This window comes from Cnephaeus nilssonii, assembly GCF_951640355.1.
Source record: "Cnephaeus nilssonii genome assembly, chromosome: 6".
Taxonomy (NCBI): Eukaryota; Metazoa; Chordata; class Mammalia; order Chiroptera; family Vespertilionidae; genus Cnephaeus; species Cnephaeus nilssonii.
The window spans coordinates 48990822-49018795 of NC_137077.1; the positions used below are offsets into that span (position 1 = coordinate 48990822).

Sequence of the window (27974 nt, forward strand, 5' to 3'; positions counted from 1 at the left end):
GGGCAGAAGCTCTGGTTCCTCTTTAAGTGGTAATTCCTCATATCAGCTTTCCCTAGTAACCTGGGTGATAGTTGTCCAAGTTGATCCTGAGATGTTACAAGCCACCAGTATTACCTCGGCCTCCCAAGTGCTTCTGGTGCTTGTGGATGTGGCTGTGGCTGTGGCCATGGCTCACGTGAGGCCCCATATTATTGTCTCTTCTCCCTTTTTGTTCTGCCTCTTCCCCTTAAATCTTTATTTTCTTTGTTCAACATTTTCTTTTCTCCTTTTTTCTACTTTTTTACTTCCTAGTCTTTCTAATTTGCCACTTCCTTTGCTGGCACCTGACCTATCACCTAATCCTTTACTCCTGTCTCTAGTGTATCTTTGTAAGAAGTTGCCACCATCCAGAACTTTGGGGTGAGCACTTGTTCTAGGCACTGAAGGGGGAAACAAAAGAAGAAGGAGCCTACAGTGTACCTGGAAGATCAGAACACATTTTGTCACTCAGGAACATTTAAAAGTACTCTGTGCCTTTGTATATGGAAAATATGCATTGGAGGAGGGCAGATGGGTAGATTAATGGATCGGTAAATCCTAAGATAATTTAAAAAGGATAATATTAAACCACTCCCACTTGGCTTAGTTTGTGAACTGATAGAGGTGGCAGCAAATGGACGAACCAGCCCAGAAATGTGGTGAAATCCAACTTGGGACCTATAACTGCATTTTTCTAGAGAGATTAATTACAAATAAAAAGACACAGGTTGGTAATGTGTATGCAGTTTTATTTGCATTTCTGTATCTGGTTCAATAGTCTCCTAGAATGTTTTTTTCTTGATGGCCTCAAGTCCTGCTGTGAATTAAAGAATTATCTTGGCATGGCTGTTGTACTCAGGAAGATGTTCAGTTGCTGGCAATGACCTGAAGGAAAAGCAAGTTATATCCACGTCAGTTATTTTTGCCTACATCCTTTCTTTTTCCTTCAGGGTTCCTAGTTGCATATGGCTCTATACTGGGTTTATAGGGAGTTAAGAGGTTGTAGGGCAGCTGTGTCAAGACAATTCAATGTTATGGACATACTAGTGTCTCGGTGCATGGATTCATGCACATTGGAAGGAAATTAATTAGAAGAAATACTTTAATATTGTTATTCGCTCTTTCTCTATAATAGAAGTGTCACCCAAATTCACAATCAACAATGACAGATCAAAACACACTCGTGTGATTGGCACCAGTGAAAGCTTTATATGTATTGCACATATGCAAGTCAACTTAGCCTTTTATATATATAGAATAAACTTGCTTAATTAGACCTGCTGTCTGATTTAGCCAACCTTTTCCCAGCCCAGTGAAGCACCCCAACTCCTCTTTCAGGTAATTGTCAGCAACACAGCAGTAAATAGCAACATGAAGCACATTATTATTGTAGATCATGCAGGGAGAACAAAGGGTAAAATATTTAACTGCAGCAGTGTTTGACTATATTCTGCACAGTGAGAAAACCTGAAGTCATTTTCAAGGTCCACCATTTCTTACTTCTTTTTAGTCGGGTCAAGTTTCTAAAATTTCTAAATCTCCATTTTCCGGCTAATGAAAATAAAATAGGATTCTACTGAGTCTCCTATCTACCTACTCCAGGACTTCTGTGAGGATCAAATGTGATGAGACACGTGAAAATGCTTCACAAACATTTGGTTAAAGTGTAAAATGTTTGCACCTGGCTATAAAGCAAGTCATGTTCCTGGGTTGAAGAAACTCCAAGAAGATTAGTCACTAGGGAGAGGAAGCTGGACGTTGCTATGTGACATCATTACCCGGTGCCCACAGCGACTGTTTCTGAGCCAGGCTGGGCTGTGGGCCTCATTTTGCACCATGGGGGCTTGGCTGTGATTTGGTGGGGTGTTGCTCCAGGGTGGTGGCAGGGCCTGTGTCCCACTTGGGGGAAGCCGAGTGCTGGTTTGTTGGCGCCAGGTCTGTGGTGCCATTTATTTTTAAATGACCAGTGTGCATCATGGCAGCTCCTGCGTTGAGTGTCTGCCCTCTGGTGGTAGTGTGCATCATAGCTACCAGTCCGATGGACACTTAGCCTTTTATATATATAGATATCCAGGATTTAGTGGCAAGGACAGACTTTGCAATGGTTGTGAGTTAATGTTCATACCACAAGACTCCAGAATGAGTTAGAAGGCTGCAAGGCACAGGTGAGATGACTGTGAGGTTCTTCCCACTAAGTCAGTATCAGTAGAGTCTCATCTAACCCTCAAACATTGTTTAAAGTGGTAAAACCTCTTTCCAAAGGGTAGAGCAAATTCTCATAATGGGAGAGATTATTAGTGCCTCTTCCCTTGCCCAGGAGAATGCAGGCCTTCGGAAGCTGTTTTCCCTTGACTTTAACTTAGGACAGCTGTGATAAATGCCTGGTTCATATTTGTTGTTACCACCATCTTACCCTAAGCAGTAAACAATATGGTGAAGCCTGCTTAGTGGGTATGTGAAGGGAAACTCAGGGTGGTATCATTATTGAGGGAAAGTGCACTATGGAGGGGGAAGGAGTAAACATATGAATGTGATGAGGAAAATGATGGTTTCCCCTGCCCAACTTTTGCTCTCCAACCCAGCCAGTGCACAGGTCTCCAGGTGACCCTATTTCAACCCATTATTTGAGAGGACTCACATTATTCATCCAAGAGATGTAAGCAGAGACCCGGGTGAAGACTGTGGGCTTCCTGGAGACATTACAGCCCTGGCTGGACACAAAGCTGGTCACTCCATGGACAGTATACTGACCATTCACCAAGCAGTGGAGGGGGCCTCCAGAATCACCCTGCAGGAAATAAAAGCAGAGTCCTGAAATTCCAGATATTTTTATCTTTGGGCCTTTGCTCTTGCTTACATCCTGCCCACCCCCATCTCTGTAAAATTCTGTACAGTTTTAAAACTCCAATTCAAATCACCACTTGCTTCATAATCCCACAATCAAGATGAATCTCTTCTTCCTTTCTAAACAACCACAGTACTTCTTCCTTTCTTTTGCATTATTTATGCCATATTCTGCCTTGCATTTTGGTTTCATAATTTGTTTCTACCTCCCACGCATAGCTAAGAGCTTGAGACAGGAGCTATGTTTTGATGATAATTTCCTTTCTACAATGCTAACACAGAACTTTGAACAGCTACAAGTTTAATAGTTTTTATTGACTTAAATTGAACCTGGGATGGGAGAAGTAGGGTGTTCTAATGATTTCTTTATCCCCAGCATTTAGACCAATGGGTCTAATTAGACTTAACATTTAAACACAGGATAGGTAGTCAATACATGTTAAACTAAACTGGGGTAAAGAGGAGAGAAAGTAATATATTGGGTAATGGTTACATGCTCAGACTTAGAATCAAGAACCTGGGTTTATAGAATATGACCTTGACATGCTTCTTCTTACTCAGTTCCAAGAATGCCAGTTCTATAATAATAGACATAAAATTGGAAGGTATTTCTCAGGAGAATCTGACCAGCACAAGAGAACAGACCTAAAGATACTGACATTGAAAGTCCCCCCCAATGAAATAGCTTAGCCAGAACTACAAAGTAGTTCACTATGGATAAACCCCACCTAAATTCAGAGCTACCTATCCACTTCTTAACCACCCCATTCTAAAGTAAGAGCAGATGGTCAAGGATTACCAAACATTTGAAGAAAGCCTCTAATATAAAAATAAAGATCAAAGAAAGAGACAAAGAAATAAACAAACAAAGGCAACTAAGATTATGCAGGGAGAAGAAAACAAACAATAAAACTATGATTAATACTGCATCCATGATACCAGAACAGCATGCTATTAATAGAACATTTGAAAATAAAAAGAGCCTTTGGAAATTATGAATATGATAGTAGAAATAAAATGTTGGGAGTATTGGAAGATAAGGTAGAACAAACAAACAAAATATAGAGAAAATAAGAGGACCAGTTTAGGAGGTAAACTTATGAATAACAAATTCTAGAAAGAGAAAATAAAAATGGAGGGGAGGAAATACCAACAATACACGTTTTCAGAAACAAAGCTCTAGAGTTTCCAGAATGAAAAAAAAAAAGCTAGTAAGTGCCCCTCATGATGAATGCAAATAGACCCATACCAAGACACAGAACATTAGGGACAAGAGAAGATAAAAGAGGTCACTTGCAAATTAATTGAGAGTATGGGATTGAATTAGCAATAAGTTGAGTATATACTATGCAAATAAAAAAGACAATTATTATTTTCCAAGGAATACAAAGTTATGCAGGAAATGTAAATTAATCCTAGAATACCTGGTTTGGTTGTGAATCGCATTTTATATAATTATAACAAACATTAAATGTTAATCTAATAAAAATTATTTTTTGGAGTTTGAGGTGGTGATGGAAAAAGTTCATGCTTGGGGGCAAGTAAAAATGTGTAAAAGGAAGAGATATCCACATCTCTCATAATGCCTGAACTGAAAAATTAAGTAGCAATATAACTATATTTTTAGAGAGGTATGGAAGTAGAAACCAAAAGTCAGCTGAAACGAGTTGAAAGTAGTTCCTTTTAGGGAGCAGGAGCTCAAGTGGTAGAAGGAACACAATGACTATTCTTTTCCATTATTAAGCCTCATAGTTTTATTTGCCACCTTAAGCAATTTAATATGTATAGTTTCAATATAAAATTAAAGCTAAAAAAAAAAAAAGAAGAAGAAGAACTAGGGAAAGAGACCAAAAGTTCAAATCGGGGATTTGTTTTAAAAAGGAACTAGCTGTACCCCACCTGAACTAATGTTTAGGCAAAGTAGATGTTTTGTTTAGATTATTGTACTCAAAACAAACAAAAACAATCTAAACCTCTTCTACCCAAATTCTAATAGGGATTTGAGAGTACTTCTGGGCTATAGGACAGGAAAGTAATTGAATTATATGTAATACAATGTCTTATGCTAATCGATCTGAAAAGAAACAAAGGCTCTGGAGAGATGGAGGGCATGGTTGAGGATTTTAGGACAGAAGGAAGAGATAGACAAGAACTCAGTGGGAGTACTTGGATTGAGGTCAGAGAAGCTCAATGAATTCACTCTCAGGAAAGGGGTTGGGAACACAGAAGTCTGAAAACCTAGAGAGTACACTATTTGGAAAACTCCAGTGGGAAGGAACCCAGAGACATAATTATCTTAGAGAATTGTCAGTTTGGAGTGGCAACCAGAAGAGAAGTACTCTAGTTTTTTTCAGAATTCAAGACCCTGGGAGAGAAGAAATTTGGACACACAGAGAACACCACGGATGAGAAAAGACCATATGAGGACTCAGCAAGGTCACCATCTGATAGCTAAGGAGAAAGGCCCAAGAAGAAACCAAACCTGCTGACACCTTGATTGGACTCCCAGCCTCTAGAACTAAACATTTCACTGACCTGACCTTAGTTTCTCACCTTGGGTGATTGTTGACCTCCAAGCAGCAGAAGACAATAACCCAGTTTTGATTAAAAGTCACAAGATTAAGCCCCTGGCTAACCCACTGGATAACATCTTAAGTTATGTGTCAGTTCCTGAGCCCTAAAGCTGGATGATCCCCTTGGCTACCTCTCTTTGAAACCGATTATGGACAGTTGGACTCTTCAAAAATACCAATGGCATAAAAGACAAAAAATACAGTAAAATAAAAGTAAGGGACAATAAAAGAGACTAAAGAGATATTTCTATTACTTAAAAGATATTTCTATTATTTAAAAAACTAGAGGCCTGATGCATGAAATTCATTGAGGGGGGGTGGTGGTGGGGGGTGTCCCTCAGCCAGGCCTGTGCCCTCTCGCAATCTGGGACCGCTTGGGGAATGTCTGACTGCCTAAACCAGCCAATTGGGCCTAAACCAGCAGTTGGACATCTCTCTTGCAATCCGGGACCACTCGCTTCTAACTGCCCACCTGCTCACTCCTTACCGCTTTTCTTGCAGCTCCTTAGTGCTGCCTGGAAGCAGAGCTTCTGGCTGAGTGGCGCTCCTGCTGTGGGAGCACACTGACCACCAGGGGGCAGCTCCTGTGTTGAGTGTCTGCCCCCTGGTGGTCAGTGCGTGTCATAGCGACCAATCATTCTGGTCGTTTGGCCTTAATGGTTGCTGGGCTTTTATTGATTTTTACAGAGAGGAAAGGAGAGAGAGAGCTAGAAACATCATGAGAGAGAAACAATCAGCTGCCTCCTGCACACCACCCACTGGGGATGTGCCCGCAACCAATGTACATGCCCTTGACCGGAATCGAACCTGGGACCTTGCAGTCCGCAGGGCGACTGCTCTATCCACTGAGCCAAACCGGTTTCGGCGGTTGCTGGGCTTTTATATATATATAGATAAAATTTAAAAAAGACCCTGGGAAGTGAATTAACTCAAAAAGGTTAAACCTTAAGAGGTTATAGGTTAAGCTGGCTGAAGAGGACCTGAGAGGTTGTTTTAGTTTCCTTTTTTGCCCCTCCTTGCATGTAAGGTTCCTAGGATACAGGACTCTTAAGTTTTAACACTGGAAAAGTCCTGGGAAAACTAGGACGATTTGGTCACCTTACTTCCATAGTACTAAGTGCTCACAAAAAAAAAAATCCTTTGCTTCTGTTATTTCAGCCAGCCTACCCGCCTCCTGCTGGCTTCTCTTCCTCCTTCACCTAGCTTGGACCTTGCATTTGATTTGCAGTCTTGCCTTTTGCCCTGGTAATGCAGGAAAACCTAGTCCTGGATTAATCCATTCTCTACAACTGGATCTTTGAATGGTTATTGTGTAATCTCTAATCTCAGCCTATCAGTAATATTTTGGAGGCCAATCCTTCTCCCATTCACTTTAATTAATCCAGACCCATACAGTCCTTTCCTCTTCAGTTTCAACATCCAGTTAGACTCCTACTTCATGAGTAAATAGAAGCAGTAATGCAGAACACCTGTCAACTTCCACGTACCCAGCATACACACTTACGTTTATGAACATTTTGGCATCCCTCTCCCTGCCCAAAGCCAGCTCCACCTGTGCTCTTGGTTCCATCTTTTTTTGTTTCCACTGGGATCTTGTGCTATCCATTCATTCCCTCTCTTTGACTGTATAGGATCCTTCTCTTTCTGCCTTAACACACTTAATTTTCTTCCCTCTTACAAGGTCCTTCTCTTTCTTGACTTCTCATCCCTCTTAAAACTACCAGACTTTTTTTGTTCCTCTCTTTCACCTAAGATTCTTAAAAGAGTGTTCTACATTTCTTTGCTATGTTTTTGAAAAAAAAAAAAAAATTTTTTTTTTTTTTTATTGATTTCAGAGAGAGGAAGGGAGAGAGAGAGAGATAGAAACATCAATGATGAGAGAGAATCATCAATTAGCTGCCTCTTGCATGCCCTTCTACTGGGGATCTGGCCCACAACCTGGCATGTGCCCTGACTGGGAATTGAACCATGACCTCCTGGTTCATGGGTTGATGCTCAACCATGGAGCCATACCGGCTGGTCCCTTGCTATGTTTTTATTGCCTCTTCTTCCTTACCCTTGAGCCTCTGCCATCACCACTCCACTGGAACTGTTCTTGCCATAGTTGCCAGTGACTCACCCACTGCCAAGTAGTCACTTTCAGTTATCTACTGTGGATCTGGCTGCACTGTTTATTTGTGATGACCTATCCGTATTTTTTGAGATTTAATAAAACTCTTATTTTTCTTTTGCCACTAGTCCCTCTTAGATCTTTATGGGTTCTTTGTCTTCCACATATCTCCCTGAAGCACTCTCGTATTTATGTTATTGCAGTTCTGCTAAGTCACTGCTCTTTTTCTAGTGGTTTCCTTGGGGGTGAGGGGTGGGGTGGGAGTGTCTCAGTTGCTGTTAAGGGTATCTCTAGCCCAGCTCTCTTACCCAGGTTCCGCTTTCTTTATATCTAATTTCTTACCAGTTAACTATACCTGAATATCCCACAGGGATCTCAGAATCAACTTATCCAGAACTAAACTCTTCACCTTTCCTCTCAAATCCTATAAATCTTGTCTCATTTGAGGGAGCAAACCTCTCTCCCAAATAACTTAAACCAAATGCCTGTAGGTCATCCCATTTCCTCCTTCTTCCCTCTTCTCCACTGCCCTAATTCAGACCCTCAAATTTTTTGCCTGGATAATTACAATAGTCTCCTAACCAATCTCCCTGCCAATTTTGTCCTCTTCAATAACATGATTATCTTGTCATCAGAGAGTGCTTCTAAAAGGCAAATCTGATCATGCTGTTCTCCTGTTTGAAACTCTTCAATAATTTCCCAGTACCTAAGTGATAAAGTTCATGTCCCCCAAGCATGACATTTAAAGCCCTACATCATGTGGCTCCTACTTGACCCTAGTGTCATCTCCTGACATTCCCTAGTATGGTAATAGTTTATGTTCTAGCTCAAGGAGTCAGCAAACTTTTTCTGTAAACGGCCAATTGTAAATATCTTAGGCTTTGCAGGCTCTGCCACAACTACTCAATTCTGTAAAAGCAGCCATAAACAATACACAAGAAACAACTATACTGTTTTCCACTAAAATATTTTTATGAACATTGAAATTTTATATTTTTCATGTGTTAATAACATATTATTCTGTTATTTCTCCCCCAACCATTTAAAAATGTAAAAACCATTTTTAGCTCAAGGGCCAAACAAAAACAGGCAGCAGGCTGGATTTGGAGGCTTGTGGGCTTCGACCTCTGCTCCAGCTAGCTGTAGGGAACACCCTATAATTCTGTATGTGTCCTACCTAGGTTCTTGGTCCATGCCTTTCTTCATGCTGTACCTCTTTCTGAATGTCTTTCCCTCCTTCTCCTGTTTAACTCTCAGGACTCACTGCAGATTCCACTTTCTCAGGGAAGGCAAGTCTTTTCAGACCCCAACAGTTAGAGGTAAGTACCTATTTTTTGGACTTCCCTATCACCTGGTGCCGTGGTCGGCAAACTGCGGCTCATGAGCCACATGCGGCTTTTTGGCCCCTTGAGTGTGGCTCTTCCACAAAATACCACGGCCTGGGCAAGTCTATTTTGAAGAAGTGGCGTTAGAAGAAGTTTAAGTTTAAAAAATTTGGCTCTCAAAAGAAATTTCAATCATTGTACTGTTGATATTTGGCTCTGTTGACTAATGAGTTTGCCGATCACTGACCTGGTGCATATCTTTATTTTAACACTTAACCATGTTATATTACAATGTTCTCTCATATGTCTGCTCCTCCCATTTCTCCACTGTGTTTGATTTATCTTTGTATCCCTAGCATTTAGCACAGTATCTGGTATTTTATTTAGTAGCTAATCAAGACCATTTGTTGAATTGCATTAAGAAATCTGTAAGATGGTGTATTGCTGATTGATCTTGTCTAAAGAGAAAATTCTGTTTTATTTATACTATTATAAAACCATTTGTGCACTTTTCCCTACTATATTCACCCATATGTATGGCTGTAAATACTAGTGAGGTAAAAGAGTGGAAATAGAGGAGCTATTGATCATTGATCAATAGATTGATCATTCTTGTAGCTCCTCTAAGGGGAGCTACCTTATACAAAATTACAACCATCACTCCAGGCTTAGCCCCACTGCATCCATAAAAAGTCTAGGTCATGAACAAATTCTAAAGCTTTTGAGGTGGGGCCTCTAGGCAAGATGCATTTTTAAGATTTTTTTTTCAACTTTGAGATCCTGTGAGCATAGAGTTACTAGCAAAGAATCATTCTCATTCAGAAACCAGAGTAGAAAGTTGAATCTGTACATGGGGTGTAAGTGTGGAACAGCGGGTAAGGAAAAGGTGGGAAGTAGTAGGCAGAGAGGGGAGGGTTCTAGGGTGGGACTTTAGACACTTTCTACATGTGTTCACCTGGCATCCAGAGCGAGCTCCATCTCCTCCAGCGCACACCATGGTGTTCTTCACAGTGGAGCCCCAGTAGGAGGGGCTGGAGCAGGTGGCGTAGTCCACAGTGGGCAGGTAAGCCTGCTGCAAGGTCTGGGCCAGCTGTCCATTGGCTAAACAGGACACACAGCATTGGAGACCAGCCCAGATACTATCCAAGGGAAAAACCTTCCACATTCTCCCAAACCTTCCCAAGCTCTGATGAAAGCTGAACTCCAGGCAAGCTCCTTCTTTCTGCCCACTGCATGTCATAGATCCTCCTTTTTTTTTCTCTTTATATGGAATCAACAGGCTCTTTCCTTTAGGGAGTCATCCTTGATTACTGTTCCCAGGTTCTAAAAAACCAATCCTAGCCCTAGCCAGTTTGGCTCAGTGGATAGAACGTTGGCATGTGGACTGAAGGGTCCCGGGATTCCAATCAAGGGTTCATGCCCGGGCTGCGGGCTCAATCCCTGGTGGGGGGGTGTACGGGAGGCAGCCAATCAATGATTCTCTCTCATCGTTGATTTTCTGTTTATTTTTCCCTCTCACTTCCTCTCTGAAATCAATAAAAAATATATTAAAAAACACACAAATAATACAGATTTAAAAAAAACAACCACAACCAATCCTACTCCTGCCTTTTTTTTTTTTAAACTCATGGATACCTTAGCAAAGTAACTAGAATCATTTTTTGATAACTTATCTGCCTGTCCTGTTTTTTCCTTATACTGTATTCCCCTGAAGCAGAAATGGGACTGTGCACCGTTGTTTGCATTTCTTAAGAGCTTGGTGCAACTTTTCTTTATCTGGCTCTTTGATTTTTCAAAGCCTTTGCACATGAATTATTTCTTTGGATCCTTACAACCCTTTCATGTTAAAGATCATGAAATTGAACCACAATGACATTAAGTGAACTGAGAGCAGAGCAGGATTAGAAGTATGTCTCTCAGCTCCAGGTTTTCCCAGGAGACTGGCTGCTCATAGCAAGGCCTTGCCTCACTTTCAGAGCTCAAATACTGCCTGGTGGCTGATAGACTTCCATGTCAGGCCCAACATCTCTGCCCTCCTTAACCATCTCTGTTCATAGCCTCTCCCACCTTTCTGTGTTATCTGAATAACATTCCTTACCAGAAATTTTCCCATGATGACCAGAAGCAGGTGGAGGCCTCATCTGCATTGACTTTTCTGGACCTACAGCTACACTGGTTAACTCACTCCAACCCAAAACCCAGTGCCTGTCTATGGAGGTAGAACAGTGGTGTGATGACTACCGAAGTGGGAGCCAGGATACCTGGGTTCCAGCCCCAGATCAGTAGTTACTAACTAGTAATGTGATCTTGTACAAAGTGTTTAATTTCCTTTGGCCTCAGTTTCCTCATGTTGAGAGGCTTGTATATAATACTGAGTTAAGTAGTGTGGTTTGTTGTTGTTGCTGTTGGGTTGTTTTTTGAGTTACAAGAGTCTATGACTCTCTACCTTGATTCCATTGCCTGTTCTTAGCTTGATTTCATGTCTCAGTTATTTTATCTCTGGTTCCTTTGTGGTTTCTTGGCTTCTGGCTATGAATACCTAGTACCACAGAAAATTGTACCCTAGAAGCTCAGCTAATCAAGATTCATGTGGTAGACGGTGCCCATGTAGGTGACTTACTTCTGGTCCTGCCCCAGCCTGTGATGTAGCAGGGACTGTTGTTAGCCAGGATGGTTCCCTCCCGTGGCAGAACACCCAGCTGGACGTAGTTGTTGAGGGTAACACTCTGGGCCAGGCGCAGTAGGGCGATGTCATAGCTACGGGAGGGAGGAAGAGATTGCTCATTCGTGGGCCAGCTGCCCATGGCTGAACAGGTCTCAAGTCTCAGGCCTCAGGCCTCAGGTGGGCATATGGGCAGGCCCTCCCCTAGCCTTGTGTCCCCATAGAATTGGAAACCAATGATTTTGAAGAAGGATAGAGCTGACTTGCTAAATCTCAAACTTGAGGTATTATACATTGGATTGTTTAGGACATTATATATTTAACAGCAGCACCTGCTGGTGAAGTCTTGGTGTTGTAGTCTAGCTCTGATCCCTGCAGCCCTGAGGAGTGGAGCTTACATCTTAAAATATATATATATATATATATATATATATATATATATATATATATATATATATAATGTATATTTTATTTCAGAGAGGCAGAGAGAGGAAGAGAGAGATAGAAACATCAATGATGACAGAGAATCATTGATTGGCTGCCTCCTGCATGTCCCCTACTGGGGATCCAGCTTGCAATCTGGGAATGTGTCATGACCAGTAATAGAACCAGGACCTCCTGGTTCATAGGTTGACATGCAACCATGGAGCCACACCAGCCAGGCTGTAGCTTATATCTCTCAGTTACAAGTGGAGAATCAGGAAGGAGCAGAGTGGTGCAATGATGGTAGCAGAGAAGTTTTCAAGGAAGAAAGATGTAAAAATCTGTGTGGTTCTGAAAGCTCTGCAGAAATATTTCAATTACTTGAACCAATCCCAACCCCCATATTCTATAGAATTGACCACCATTTTGATGACTTCTTTTCAAAAAATGTGCAGCTCAGTCTTGGTGGAGTTTTCACATGTAAGATTCATTTTAAGAAATTTACTTTTGTTGATGAAGTCTATTCCATAAAATCCTATATAATAAAAGGCTAATATGCAAATCGACCGAATAGCAGAACAACCGGTTGCTATGATGTTCACTGACCACCAGGGGGAAGACGTTCAACGCTGGAGCTGTCCCCTGGTGGTCAGTGTGCTCCCACAGGGGGAGTGCCGCTCAGCCAGAAGACCAGAAGCCAGGCTCACGGCTGGCGAGCGCAGTGGCGGTGGCGGGAGCCTCTCCCGCCTCCACAGCAGCGCTAAGGATGTCCGATTGACAGCTTAGGTCTGCTCAGGAGCGGGCCTAAGCCATCAGTCAGACATCCCCCAAGGGCTCCCGGACTGCGAGAGGGCGCAGGCTGGGCTGAGGGACCCCCTCCCCCCTCACCAAGTGCACAAATTTGGTGTACCAGGCCTCTAGTAAATAATAAATAACAATAAAACATTATTGTTATTATCTAGTAAATAATAAATAACAAAGAAACATTAAACTCTGCAGAGAAAGAGCTTCAGGTGATCCAATCATGCAAACCAGCGTAGATCAAATAAATACCAGAAATTTTTAAAAATTCTCAAATTTTTCAATATATGAATTCTCAAAGTCCTCATGGATGAATGTGAAGAAAGCCAAAACCCTGTTGCTAGTTAGTCAGCCTTCCACTTCCCAGCCCAAGGCCAGCCCAGTCTTGCCCTTACCCGGCAGCCACGTTATTGCTGTTCCAGTATGGATGCACCACAATCTTCTGCACATTCACGTACTGCTCAGTACCATCATTCTGGCTCAGGTTGTGGTCTCCAACCACCACACGGAACGTCATTTGGCTGGAGTGACAGAAGGAAGCCATGAGTGATCCAGGATGTCCAAGCCTTCTCTTCCCCCCTTAGGGAAAAGTTGGGAAACCAGCTTATATCTTATCTCTAGGATAGGAACTCATCTTATCTGGTCCAGCAGAGGAAGGATGAAAAGTACTGGACGATGAGGAAATAACAAGCTCCCTCATTTCCTAATTAATTAACATGGGAGGACAAAAACTACCATCAACTTCATTTTCCCAGTTTATTAAACTAAACATCATATGGTGAATATAAATGAAATAATGGCTTTTTAGCTCACAGAGGAATTTTGAGGAAAGTATAAATTTCTAGAGTAATAATTCTTAAAGCATGGTCCCTGGAACAGCAGCATCTGCTTGACCTGGAAACTTGCTACAAGTGCAGACTATCAGGCCTCACCCTGGACCTACCAAATCAGAAAATGCTAGATGGAGTCCAGCAATCACCAGTGCCTGCCAGGTGATTCTGATACATGCTCAATTGAGAACCGACCATTGTGCCATATGAAAAAATTGTTACCAGCCAGCAATAAAGATAAATTTTTTAAAAAGGGACATCTCGGGGGTGGCAATGGGGGGATAAGGACACATATGTAATACCTTAATCAATAAAAAAGGGACATCTGTAATATTTTCAACAATAAAGATAAATTTAAAAATATTGTTACCAGCCAGGCATTGACTAGGCACTCAAATATTTACCTCCTTAACCCTCACAGTAACTCTACAAAGTAGGTTTTATTACCTCACTTTAGAAAGAAGAGAAAGAGGACTTAGAGAAGTAAGTTATCTAAGGTCATATAGCTGGAAGAAGGTGGAATGAGATTTGAACCTGAGCTTGCCTAATGCCAAAATTTATACTTTTCATTATATTGTACTGCCTTCCCACAGGCCTCCAAACAGACTCGTAAAGTATTGCCCTGGTGGTCAAAGATACGTATTTCTCCAGAAGGGCCAGACTCTTCCCCTCCAGGGGCTCAGTAAAGCTGGTCTTTGTTTTTCTCACTTGTCCACACAGTGAGCAGCTGTCATCACCCAGTTCCGTCTGACGAGGGTCCCTCCACAGGTGTGATACCAATTACCTCTAGACCAGTACTGGAGAGAAATCTAGACAGGGAGGAAAGAAAGGAAGGATAAGTGGTGTTTCTTAAAAGCCTTTGCCCCAAATTACGTTACCCCTGAAGTTTCTGCCATCCCTCAAAACATTCTCCAACTTTCTGGGCTAGAGATGGCAAATAGATTTCATTTGATCTGTCAATTGCTATTGATTGATTGGTAGTGTCTACCTGGTGTGGTAGCGAGAAAGGGTGTGTAGATGATCTGGGATCAGCAGGAAAGAGTGCACCATTGTTGGGCGATGTTTGCTATTTACATGGATGGGTGTGGGGAGGTAAAGGCATACACACAGAGTGTATCTGTCCCCCAACCCCAACTCTAGGTTGTTGCAAAGGGCCAAGACCTCATTTCCTTCTACTTCCATTTTCTCTTGGGAAGGAAATGTAGCTATGGATTTGCTCTATCACCTAAGACCCACAAGCTTAGGTCTCAGAGCCTCTCCTCCAATGTTTTCAAGATATACCCTGTCCCCCTACTTCAGGGAATATTTAGAAATACCATTGGAATGTTCATTTTTATCAGTTCATGTCTTTTTCAGCACCTCATATTACACAATAACTTCTGAAAATTGGGTCTCAAAATTTTGTAAATTGATTTAATTCTAATTGTTTTTTAATTTAATAAATCTTTATTGTTCAGATTATTACAATTGTTCCTCTTTCCCCCCCCCCCCCCCCCGCATAGCTCCCCTCCACCCGGTTCCCACCCCACCCTCTGCCCTTACCCCGCCCCCCACTGTCCTCATCCATAGGTGTACGATTTTTGTCCAGTCTCTTCCCGTACCCCCACACCCTTTTCCCCCCAAGAATTGTCAGTCCACTCCCTTTCTATGCCCCTGATTCTATTATATTCACCAGTTTATTCTGTTCATCAGATTTTTTTATTCACTTGATTTTTAGATTCACTTGTTGATAGATATGTATTTGTAATTTTTATCTTTACCTTTTTCTTCTTCTTCCTCTTCTTAAAGAATACCTTTCAGCATTTCATACAATACTGGTTTGATGGTGATGAACTCCTTTAGCTTTTTCTTATCTGTGAAGCTCTTTATCTGCCCTTCAATTCTGAATGATAGCTTTGCTGGGTAGAGTAATCTTGGTTGTAGGTTCTTGCTATTCATCACTTTGAATATTTCTTGCCACTCCCTTCTGGCCTGCATAGTTTCTGTTGAGAAATCAGCTGACAGTCGTATGGGTGCTCCCTTGTAGGTAACTAACTGTTTTTCTCTTGCTGCTTTTAGTATTCTCTCTTTGTCTTTTGCTCTTGGCATTTTAATTATGATGTGTCTTGGTGTGGTCCTCTTTGGATTCCTTTTGTTTGGGGTTCTCTGCGCTTCCTGGACTTGTAAGTCTATTTCTTTCACCAGGTGGGGGAAGTTTTCTGTCATTATTTCTTCAAATAGGTTTTCAATATCTTGCTCTCTCTCTTCTTCTGGCACCCCCATAATTTGGATGTTGGTACGCTTGAAGTTGTCCCAGAGGCTCCTTACACTATCTTCATATTTTTGGATTCTTTTTTCTTTTTGCTTTTCTGGTTGAGTGTTTTTTGCTTCTTTATATTTCAACTCTTTGACTTGATTCTTGAGATCCTCTAGTTTGCTGTTAGATCTCTATATAATGTTTTTTATTTCAGTCAGTGTATGTTTAATTTCTAGTTGGTCCTTTTTCATATCCTCAAGGGTCTCGCTAAATTTATCGGCCTTTTCTAGAAAATTCTTGAAAAACCTTATAACCATGGTTTTGAAGTCTATATCCAGTCGTTTGCTTTCCTCCATTTCTTTCATTTGTGATCTGTTTCTTTGTCTCTGCATTTTGGCTGCTTCCCTGAGTTGATAGAGTGGCTTTGTGTGCTAGGTGTCCTATAGGGCCCAGTGGCTCAGCCTCCCCAGTTACCTGAGGTGGACACTCTTGGTGCACCCTTTTGTGGGCTGTGTGCACAGTCTTGTTGTAATTAAGCCTTTATTGTTGTTGGTATCACTGGGAGGAATTGACCTCCATGCCAATTGGCTGTGAGGATCAGCTGTGTCTACGCTGGGAGAACTTCTGTGCTGGAGACACCCTTATGAGACAAGACTTGCAAAAGCCTATGTGCTCAGCTTGGATGGGGCAGAGTCTCAGGGTGAAGAGACAGCATTGGTTTCCTGTCAGCCCTGCCCTAACAGGCCCCTGTGTCTCAGTGTCCCGTGGTAATCGCTGCAAGCACATCTGAGAGAAAGCTGCCCTTGAGTTCTGCCCGCTGCCAGACAGTCCAGTTTCTCCCCAAATGAGTCTGGGTCCCCAGAGTCTCTCCCAGAACTGGAGTTCAGTGCAGTCAGGAGCTTTTGTCTCCCTCCCGCTTGAGAAAGCCAGCCGCGTACTCAGTTGCCTGCCCTCTCTGCGCGCGCGCCTTGGTACCTTTTCCTTCCGCATTCTACTGAGTCTCAGTGTGCTTTTCTCTTTTCTGATAGTCCAGTTTCACCCCGTATGAGTCTGGCTCCCCAGAGTCTCTCCTGGAACTGGAGTTCAGTGCAGTCGGGAGCTTTGGTCTCCCTCCTGCTTGAGAAAGCCAGCCGCGCACTGAGTTGCTCTCCCTCTTCACACGCGCGCCTCGGTACCCCTGCCTTCTGCAGCTCCTCTGAGTCTCCATGTGCTTTTCTCTTTCCTTCTAGTTGTAGAATTTCCACTCAGCCAGCTTTCCTGTGGTTCTGGATGATGTCCGTTTTGTCTTTTAGTTGTAGTTTTGAAATTGTTGTGCGAGGCAGCAGTTTAGGTGTTTACCTATGCTGCCATCTTGGTTTCTCTGATTTAATTCTAATTGTAATGATTCCTCTCAACTTGCCAATTTTATATATTTAGAATTGCTTAAATCAGAACCTAGCTGTCCTGTTATGAAAGTGAAAACTCTTTAAATACCCAAATAAACAACACACTCTTCTTGGGGGCAGGAGTGCACTTGAAAGCGTGACACATACTGTGTGAAGGTGTGTGTGTATGTGTGTGTGTGTGTGAAATAGTGTCAAGATATATGGAGTCTGAAGTGTGGGTCTGGCACACAGTCTTGTTAATGTGGCACAAATAGTGTTGCTGGGAGTGTAAATGTGATTTGTGTTTAGGTGTGTGTCTGGGAGAGTGAGTGTGGTTAGGGTTTAAATTCCCTCCTTCAAGCCTTTTGCATTTAGTAAAACCACCTAAGCCTGGTCCCATTCGTCTTTAAAATCTAGAATTCAGGCAGTTGGCGAGCTTCCTGTTGATAAGGACACACACAAACACCTGCAATACTGTGTATCAGTGCCCAGGCAACTCTTATTTTATTGGAAGTCGGGGGCTGTGAAGAAACACCCACCTGAGAGGGCCAGGAATTCTTCCGGGCCTCAACCCCTCCAACTACCCGGGTGTTGGTTTCCGGAACATCCTGGGTGCTGTGTCCTTTGTGGGGTAGAAGAAAAGTGAGTGATGACTAAGCATGGGGTCAGCCAGGGGTGGGGATGGGGAATAGCAGTTGTGCTTTGTCTGCAAATTCACAGTTCCTCCCTAGCAAATGAGCCCCCTCCCCCCCCCAGCCCCACACCGTGAGATCCCTGAGCCCCTTTTGAAAGCAGGGGAGTCTGAATGCCTTCTGCTTTCCCTGGGTGTCCTCAGAATTCTGGCATGCTGTGAAGGACCTACTTCAAATCATCAGGCTGGGGCCTCAGAGGCAACTTGTCTTAACCTTCCTCAGGCCTGCTGGAACCCCTCCTTCCTGACTACCGCCCTCCCCCGAAAAAAACTAAGAACAACAACAACAACAACACACACACACACACACACACACACACACACACACACACACTCACACACTCTGCTTGGGCAGGATTCTCCAGGGGGCATGGACAGCAGTGCTCATCCCAGCCAGGCCCCTGCTGAGGATGTCTTCTTGTCAGTGGGGGTGGTAGGGAAGCCCAGGCCCCTGCGAGAGGCTTCTCTCCTTCACGAGGGGCCTGCACAAGAGTGGCCCCAAACTTTTCTATCATGGGCTCCAGAAGAGTAAAATTTTTGCTAGACTTACAGGCAGAGTGTCCTACCCGCTCTGGAGTAGAGAGCAGGTCTGGGCTTAGGGATAGATTTCTGACCCTCCTGCTAGAACTCAGGCCACATGACCCACTCACCATAAAGGACCAGGGTGGCAAAGACGAGGAAGCTCAGCATGTTGCCAGTGGAGTAGACCACAAGTGGCCCCTTACCATGACCCAAGCCTTATTATACTCCTTTTATCAGCAGCTTTGCTAACCTCCCTGCCAGTTGGCAGGGCTGCGGGTGGAAGGCAGGGAAAATCACAGGTGACATGGAAATACAAATGAAAAGATTTTTTTTTTCAAGTAAACTAATTTATCTGTTATTCAAAGACAGAACAAGGTCAGGGCTAAATTAATTATCTACTTTTAGTTGAAAAGCATCCAACAAAATCTTTTTCAGAAGTAAGATGGAGAATCAGAACTGGTTTGATTCTAGTTCCCCTAGTAGCATGTGTTCCCCTAGTGTAGCATGTCACTGCCTCACTGTCCTCAGTGGCACTGCAAACACAGAGACCTATCCCGTGCACTAGGAGGTGGGGGTAAAAGAGGATTGGAGGAGGGAAGAGTGACTAGCAAGAGGAAAGAAGAGTCAGCAACATCTCCCAGTGCACAGAGGGAGATGGGACGTGTACATATGTCTGTGTGCATGCAGACATAGGTGTAAATGCAGGGAGGCAAAAGCAAAGCAGGTGCATTAGAGAGAACCCTGTGGAAGAGGGTACTAGGAAACAGGTTTGGGGAGACTCAGAGAGCTCCCAGAGGACAATGTGGGAGAGTTAGAAGAGGGAGCCCTTAGGATAGCGAGATAATTTGAGGGTCATAAGGGTAGAGGCCAGGGGGAGCAGAGTGGAGGAGTGGGCATGTCCTGCAGGAGGTGAAAGGCTCTGCCCATCAAAGTCAGTAGAAGAGGAAAGAGGGAGATGCAGAATGCCTTGAGGTAGGCAGAGGACTTAGGGTTGGGAGGCCCTAGAGCAGAGGACTATGGGTATAGTGGTTTTTTTAGGCAGAGGAAAGCCAGGAAGCTTGGAAGTCTAGAGGGAAGCAGCAAAGTCACCAGGTCCCTAGAACTGCAGAATTCAACTTGTCATGTCTGCAGATACAGGAGAGGCCTGGAAAAAGCTATTAGAAGGAGCTCTGTACAAACAGTGACCTTTTTAGGTCCTTGAGCTAGTCAGGGGAATGTAAACTATGATGCTCAGGTAACCTGGAGGGCTCCCTCTCCAGTCTAATTCCCAGCATTCTAACACAAAGTAGAACTTGGGGAGGAGGGCTGAGCTGGGCTGGGGACCAGGTTCTCTTTTGTCATTCTCCTCCCACCTCCTACCTCCTTTGGAGAGTAAGGAGACAGCTCTAGCCTTAGGATGAGGGGTTTAAGAGGAGGCTTTAAGGCCTCCTAAAAGTTACCCCTCAACATCACATACTCTAAAGTGTACCTTTAAGGGCAGGGCCAATATCACATCCATCTCTGTATCCGTGGCCTAGCCCAGAGAAGCCCAATCTGTATTTGCTTAAAAACCAAAATCTTTACGTCCTGACCAGGTGGCTCAGTTGGTTGGAGTGTTGTCCCATACACCAAAAAGGTTGTGGGTTCAATTCCCGGTCAGGGCAAATATCTGAGTTGCAGGTTGGGGTGCATAGAGGAGGCAACTGGATAGATGTTTCTCTCTTTCTCTCTTTCAAATCAATAAAAACATATCCTCAGGTGAGGATTATAAAAAAGAGAAAAAAAAAAAGAAAAACTAAATTCTTTAGGACTACATTTAAGACTTTCACAACCAGTGTCAAATCTACATACCCCGCATCATCTCCTAGTGGTAGGCATAGATGGTGACTTTGGTCGCACTTTTTATTTTATTTATTTAAAAAAATTGGGGGGGGGGGATTTCTCTTCCTTTTTTAAAATATATTTTATTTTTAAATATATTTTTATTATTGACTTCAGAGAGGAAGGGAGAGGGAGAGAGAGATAGAAACATCAATGATGAGAAAGAATCATTCATCAGCTGTCTCCTGCACGCCCCACACTGGGAATCAAGCCCGCAACCCAGGTATGTGCCGACTGGGAATCGAACTGTGATCTCCTGGATCATAGGTCGATGCTCAACCACTGAGCCATGCCAGCCAGGCTCTCTTCTTTTTAATGATGCTGATTGCTTGAGGGCAGAGAGAAAGAGCAGAGGCATCATAAATGCTGAGTCTAAATTCTCAATGTATGTTCTTCCGAGAAGACGACCCTGGAAATGTCCAGAGGGAGTGACACATTATTGATGAATCTTATGCACCAACATTGACCTTCACAGTCCCCCTGATTTTCTTTATTCTATTCTTGTGTTCATTTGTTTTCCTGAGGTCTTCTTCTTTTCATATAGGCCATGTCTTGCAAGTCCATGTTTGGGTTCATTTTTCTTTGCATAATCCAAGGAATCATAAATCATGCCAAAGTCAGTTGTCTTGCCATCACCAAAATGGGTTCTGAATCCAAACACAAAGATGACATCTGGTGTGGTGTTATACAGTTTGGCTAGTTTTTCCCGAATTTCTGTCTTGGGTACTGTTGCCTTCCCTGGGTGAAGGACGTCAATGACCATTTGTTTCTGCTGAAGTAGTCTGTTGGTCATGAACTTCCTGGTTCAGTAGTTACTGTGTCATTTATGATAGAAGTTGATCTTCAAGCAACCAGGGAGGAAAGGAGAACCACTCTCCCCTGGCCAATTATATCAACAGAAGGAACCTGGACAGCGCTGGTGTGTGGGTGTGGCCATATCAGGAGGCCTACCACACCAATCTCTTCTTTTTAAAGAAGGCCTTTTAACATTTCTTGTAATACTCCTTCAGCGTTTTCTTTTCTGGGAAGCTCTTTATCTATCATTTGATTCTGAATGATAGCTTTGTTAGATAGAGTAATCTTGGTTGCTTTTCATCACTTTTTGTGTCAATATTTTGTGCTAATCCCTTCTGGCCTACAAAGTTTCTGTTGAGAAATCAGCTGTCAATCTTACGGGAGTTCCCTTGTAGGTAACTAACTGGTTTTCTCTTGCTGCTTTCAAGATGCTCTCTTTGTCTTTAACCTTTGGCATGTTATTATTATTATTTTTAAAAGACACATTTGCCTGGCCAGCATGGCTCAACCTATAAACCAGGAGATCTCAGTTTGATTCCTGGTCAGGGCGCATGCCTGGGTTGCGGGTTTGATCTCCAGGAGGCAGCTGATCAATGATTTTTTTTCATCATTGATGTTTCGATATCTTTCCCTCTCCCTTCCTCTCTGAAATCAATAAAAAGATATTTATTCAGCATCATTATCTAACTACTACATTTAGCAATCAACAGCATGGGTGCAAAAAAACTATATTAAAATCCTTTGTTAGAATGCTTTCCACTTTCCACAGAATATAAACTAAAATAACCTGTTATACAATTAGTCACAAATACAGTCCTTGTGTTTTTGTTTATTTTTTAGAACTAATATATATATATATATATATATATATATATATATATACACACACATATATATATATATATATATATATATATATATATATATATATATTTTTTTTTTTGGTTAATCCTCACTTGAGGATATTTTTCCATTGATTTTCAGAGAAAGTGGAAGGGAGGGGGAGAGACAGAGAGAGAAACATCGATATGAGAGAGACACACACATCAACTGGTTGCCTCAAGGCCCTGGGATCAAGCCTGCAACCGAGGTATGTGTCCTTGACTTGAATCGAACCCAGGACCCTTCAGTCCTCGGACCGAGGCTCTATGCACTGAGCCAAACTGGCTAGGGAATCCTCAATATTTTTGCTCATTCACATGAGTATTATCTAAAACACATCTTCCTTGTAGCAGCTAGGTCCTGTCACTACTGTGCTTGGCTGAGTTCACAAATCTGTTGTAACCTGTAGCTTTCCTGTCACTTTTCTGGCTCTCCTCTTCTGCTAAGCTTTGTTTCCTGGCAATAATTAAAACCTTCTGTCACTGACATAACTACTGCTGCTGCGGGAACCATCATAGCCATCTTGGTTTCGTGGTTTGGCAAAGTATTGGCTTCCACCATCATAGGGGCCTTCTACCTCCAAAGTTTCTTCCTTTCATAGGTTCAAAATTTGAAGATTGATTGTTGTAATTGCCAAAGCATTGTAGTTTCACCACCTCCAAAATTGCTTCCATCATTACCAAATCCATTAGAGCCATCCCCACTGCCGCCATATCCACCACACCACAGCTGCCACCAAAACCACCTCGATCACTGAAGTTTTCTCCACAACCAACATTGTCACTCCCACTCAAACTACCTCCACAACCACTTCCAAAGTTTCCAGAAACACTGTATGGCATACACAGACACAATCTTAAAAGCAAAACTTCGAAGACAGTTAACTATACTGGAGTTCAGTATTCACAACTGGACATGGTGGTTTCCATTGAAACACAATTTTTCTAGGATTACCCTCATTTTCAAAGGGACTGCATTAAGTCCAGTTTTAGTTTGGCCTGAGTATTTGCATGAACACAAGAATAGTAATTGATCAAATTGATCACACAGGTTCTTTCAAATCTGCTTTGATGGAATTTTTGCAAGGAATCTTAATAAACTTTCTCTTATAATTTGGAAAAATAAATAAATAAAAAGAATGAATTAGACTTAAATAAAGTGACATGAAAAATGTCGTTGATATAGTAAAGAAATCAAGTGTACATGTGCATTTGTAGATTTACAAAAAAGCAGTTTCAAAGGGCTTTTACCAAGCAATAAAGTTATTCTATCTAGAGAATGAATTACTAGGTATAAAAGCATTGTGAGGATAAATTTCACTTTTTAAACTCACATTTTCTGTATTATTTGACTTTTGTACAGAATTACTTTGTAATTAAAATAGAAGTAGATAATAAATTCTGGGACACTTAGCTCTTCTTGGCAATGGCACCATTACTTCTCAAGTGGGAAATAAATCCCCAAGGGGGATCAGCCATTCAATGCTAAGGTAAGAGGCAGATAGTATCACAGGGCTAGCAGCAAGGTTTTAAGGTTTTAGGTGAGCTCTGAGAGTGGTTAAAGGGGTGGACTTTAAGGAAGAGGGCAGATGTCAGGATAGGGCAAGACCCACCTTGGCTAAAGAGAGGCAATGAAGCTGGTTTCTTGAGCCTTTCTACCACCCGTGTCAGTGCTACCGCCCTTCCCTAGTCCTCTACTCACCCCCAAACCTGGGCCTCCTCTGTAGGTATGTCATGCGGTCTTTTCTCTCTTGTGCTGCATCTCTCACTTCCTGTTACTCTTATGATTGCCCCTGGGGGAGGCTATGCTGTTTTTGGTAGGGACAAGGAATCACCTTAGGGCACCTTGGTTGAGCATATATCATAAGATTGGGCTGGAGAGCTGTTGGGTGATGTTATAGACTGTATGAGGGATTTTGGGATAAGTGGCAAATAAGGCCTGATAAATGATTAGATGTTTAATGCAACCAGAGTAGGGCTAGGGTTAGAGTTAGGGACCATGGCTCCCTATGGCTCACCTGACTTACTAGCATGACATTCAAAGCCTTCTCAATTGGGCCCCAACCCCCTGTTCTACAGGGCTGACCTACCCAGTAGGCATAGCAGGCACAGTGCCTAAGGCCCACAATACTTTTTTTAGGGGCTCAAAAAAATGTTTTATTTTATTTATTTATTTAATTAAAAATACATTTTTATTGATTTCAGAGGGAAGGAAGAGGGAGAGAGACACATCAATGATGAGAGAGAATCACTGATTGGCTGCCTCCTGCATGCCCCCTAATGGGGATCAAGCCCACAACCTGGGCATGTGCCCTGACTGGAAATCGAACCATGACCTCCTGGTTCATAAGTCCATGCTCAACCACTGAGCCAGGCTGGCTAGGCTGTTTTTCTTTTAAACCTATAATAAAACGAATACCATCAGCCTGGGTTATATTCATTTTTATACCAAAGCAGTTATAAAACAATTTTAAATATTTTTTTATGAAGGAAAAAGTGCCCATGAAAGTTGTAATGTGGCCCTGATCTTCTAGCTTCTACATCTACTGCTCCTTCACCCTGTTGTCCTCTTGGTTTCCCAGATCCACTTGTACCTTTGACCCTCTGTATCTCTTCTCATGCTAGATCATTTCTTGTATGAGGTCTTTGTTTATTAAGTCCTTCCTACCTGAGGACTCATCCTTTGAGGTCTAAAGTCAAATGTCACCATCTTTGTGAGGCCTTCCCTGATCCCCCTGAAGTTTAGGGCCTAAATGGAAGGAATTGTTCTAACTCACCTACCACATCTCTGAACACTCCATGACTTGCTTGCATCTCTGTTTCTCCAGCTAGAGTGTGAGTTCCACAGGGGAATAGCCTCATCTTGTAACTCCTCATGTCTACTTATGCTTGACACACAGTACGTAGGCCAGAGGATGTGTGGGAACAAGAGCAAGTTGCTGTGATGGACTTTTCAGATGTGTGTAGTTTTTCACAGCCTGAATCAATAGATTCTTTAAAGAGATCAGCTAAGGAACCATGCAGGGGGAGGAGGAATCCAATGCAAACTTCCTTTACCAAAGCCATAAAAACCTTTATTTCTACAGGGATCTCATGTCCAATTCTCTTCTCTTTCTAGAAAAGACCTTTCCCACTCCAGGCTACATCATGGGAGAGGCTATGCTCTGTCTTCTCCCTTTGGCTGGGCTGTCCCAGAGTTTCCTCTACAGGATCCTGAAGGCTCTTCAGGGGCCTAGGAGACCTGCAGTACTGAGTTGCAGGGAAGGAGAGGCAGCTGTGGTCCCTTGGCACCCTCACATGGTGATGCCCAAGATGACAGCCTGCTACTGAAAGTCATAAGGATTTCTGAGTCCAAGTGTGTAGGGTCCGACTTCTTAGAAAAGAGCTGATATGCATGTCACATCTGCTTCACGTGAGGGCTTCATGTGAGTACAGCAGACCAGGGTAGTCATGCGGTCGTGTTTGAGTTTACACTGTCCTTAATTCCTCAGCCTTTCTACAGCTCTTGTTAGCCTTATCTGGGTCCTGGCTTCAGGGTTGCCAATGCCTTGCTGTGTGGCCTTGGGCAAATTACCTCACTTATTTGCCCTCGGTTTCATAATAGGAAAATGATAAGGCTGGACTAAAATGATGGTTTTCAAATTGTCTTACAGAATTTTAGAAGTTCAGGGGCTAGTGGACATGGCCCCTGTCTATCCTCAATTTCATCCATGGCTACTTTGCCTTTTATTCGATTATATATGGGGCACTAAAAATAAAAAAGGGTTCTGGGACTTAAACCTGAGAATCGCTGGCTCCACGAACTGTGTGGTTTCCCTCATGGCTACCTCGCTCCATTGTTCTGAGCTTTATAGAGACCAGCCAGCCAGAAATTATCAGAATGCAGGGAAGAGAGAATGGGAATGGCGGTGGCTAGTTTAGTGTTTTTGTGGTGTAGTGGAAGGCGCCCTGGTTCACTATCCAAGTTCAAGCCTCAGTTTTGGCTCCCACCATCCACTAGCTGTGGGACTACAGACAACATCCTTTACCCTTCCCTGCCTCAGCTTTCTTATCTGTAAAATGGGCCAGTCCCTGTCCTGTCTTTCTTACAGAGTCAATGTGCAGATGAAGTAAAATAAAGGATTCCTATCAGGGTGTTTTCTGTAAACAGTAAATGGCTCTATAAACTTGGCGTACTATTAGCAAGGGAGTTGCTCTTAGACCGCTAACAGAGGGATCTCTGCTAGAATATATTATGTCACTAGATCCTGTATGCCCAGCTCTAGGTGATCAGGTAGTCACGACATGGATGCAGAGGTACTTTTCTTGAATTCAGCATTGCTGCCTTGGGCCCTGTCCCAGGAGCTTTCTCTGCTTTGGAAGTCTCTGTTTCTCAGACAGAAGGAACACTCTGGGTCAAGTACTATGTGTTCTTACAGTCTCTTCCGTCAATTTGGAGAAAAGAAAATGGGCCCAATGTTGTTGCAAGGAGTAGGAAGGTCCTGCCTTGACATCCAAAATTAGGTTTAAACTCCATCTTTAAGGCCTACAGAGAAGCTGATGATCAGGTTCCCAAACATCAGGTTCCCCAAAATGTTTCCTGAGAGACTTGTGGGAACTCCCACAGGGGATGATCTGGGGCCTAGATGAAGAGCCAGTGCTGGTGGGGGTCACTGGGATTGCAGGAGGCCATGGCTGGCTTTTTGTCCTCGGACGTCAGGCAGGTACCAGATCCTGAGTTCCTGATGAGTTGATCCTAAAAGATGACATAGCAAAGGGTCAACCTGGGCCTCAGTCCTGTAACAGTGCTACTAGGGGGCAATAAATAGCACTGTTACAGGTCTGGCAATATGCCAGACACTCTTAGGGGATGCATTCCTGAGTTTCCACTTGTGTCAATTACCCACCCCAAGCTTTAGCCCGAATGGCTGGAATATAGGAAAGACCATGGGCTAACTGAAAAAGGCTTTAGGGCCTGCCTCCTCCAGATGGCCTGGGCCGCTGCTGCCTACCTCCACTTTCTGCCTTGGATCATATTTAGACTCCTCCCTTCCCTGTAGCCCCAAGGTTAGCCTCCTCTTTCCCTAACCCAGGGACTGAGGATTAGGGTAGAACAGAGTGAGCTAGTTTGTGCTCAGTACTATAGAAGTTACATTAAAACCCCCGAGGCAGTGTGGTATAATGGAAAGAGCCTGTGCTTTCAAGTCAGACTTATCTGGGTCTGAACCTCAGGCCTGCCATTTACTAGCAATGAATCTTGGGCCAGCCACAAACTTGCTGAGCTTCTTGGGAAGAACCTCTGAAATATTAATCAAATCAATGTATGTGAGTGCATAGTTTTGTGCCTGACACATGGAGGGCAGGCAGGAACCATGAGAAACTCTTCACTTTCATCTACTTAGGTTCAGTCAAAAAATACTTGAGCCATGACACACCTGACCCTATCTTTCTATCAGGCAGAACCAGCCATCACCAAACATTACTTAAGCCCTGGGAACTCTGCCTGTGACCAAGCCCTCACCCACCATACTTTCTACATAGTCCTGATCTACTCCATGGTATCTCAGGCATAGATGCAGAAAATAAGGAAGGGGGAGGGGGCAGTGGTGGCCTCAGGTTCTTGATACTGAGCTTTCTGGGCCGACTTACCTGGGTCAATTCCCATTCCTCGTCCTTGGGGACTTGGCTGTTTTTGCCAGTGAAGTGACAGCTCCTAAGGCCCAAAGCGCCAGCACTGGCGTGTAGACACAGCTGCTTTGCGATGTTGTGGCGAAGGTCCCTCTGGGTTGTGTACTCAAAGTACTGTAAGTCAAGACAAGAGGAGGTCTGAGAGACAGGCGGAGAGTTTACCCACCACCTCCCAAAGCCATCGGCCCTAAGATGCCAACCACAGATGGCCTCCTGGGGAAGCAAGTGAGTGAGCAACAAGACTTCAGTAATTCAAGTGTCACCTTCAGGAATTTTTAACCGTATCTGGGTTATACTGGAATAATAATTAATATTTTTTATTTAATTAAAATATTAACCTCACTTCATTTTAAGCGTTATCTGTGAAGTCAT

At 43.0% G+C, this 27974-nt stretch overlaps 2 protein-coding genes and 1 pseudogene across 6 annotated transcripts in view; all 3 read right to left on the reverse strand.

The window, feature by feature from the left end:
* Positions 1–777: 777 nt before the first annotated feature.
* Positions 778–18567, reverse strand: CELA1 (chymotrypsin like elastase 1; the record flags this gene model as incomplete). The annotated part of the gene is made up of 8 exons (XM_079775277.1): positions 778–903; positions 2657–2806; positions 9826–9971; positions 11491–11627; positions 13152–13277; positions 14295–14395; positions 17726–17808; positions 18528–18567. 8 exons carry the CDS (start codon positions 18565–18567, stop codon positions 886–888), a joined length of 801 nt encoding a protein of 266 aa, XP_079631403.1. The 3' UTR covers positions 778–885.
* A 1749-nt stretch (positions 18568–20316) lies between these two features.
* On the reverse strand, positions 20317–21986 carry LOC307101751 (small ribosomal subunit protein eS24-like; annotated as a pseudogene). The gene has a single exon. The product of its transcript is annotated as a small ribosomal subunit protein eS24-like (transcript).
* Positions 21987–24987: 3001 nt separating this feature from the next.
* The window catches only part of GALNT6 (polypeptide N-acetylgalactosaminyltransferase 6), a 34207-nt gene continuing 31220 nt past the window's right edge, over positions 24988–27974 (reverse strand). For all 4 annotated transcript variants that reach the window (XM_079775118.1, XM_079775117.1, XM_079775119.1 and 1 more), the window contains 2 exons: positions 27564–27716; positions 24988–26670 (listed from right to left, as the gene is read on the reverse strand). In XM_079775118.1, coding sequence (XP_079631244.1) covers positions 26557–26670; positions 27564–27716 — 267 coding nt within the window. In that variant the 3' untranslated portion in view covers positions 24988–26556. The remainder of the gene's footprint in view (positions 26671–27563; positions 27717–27974) is intronic.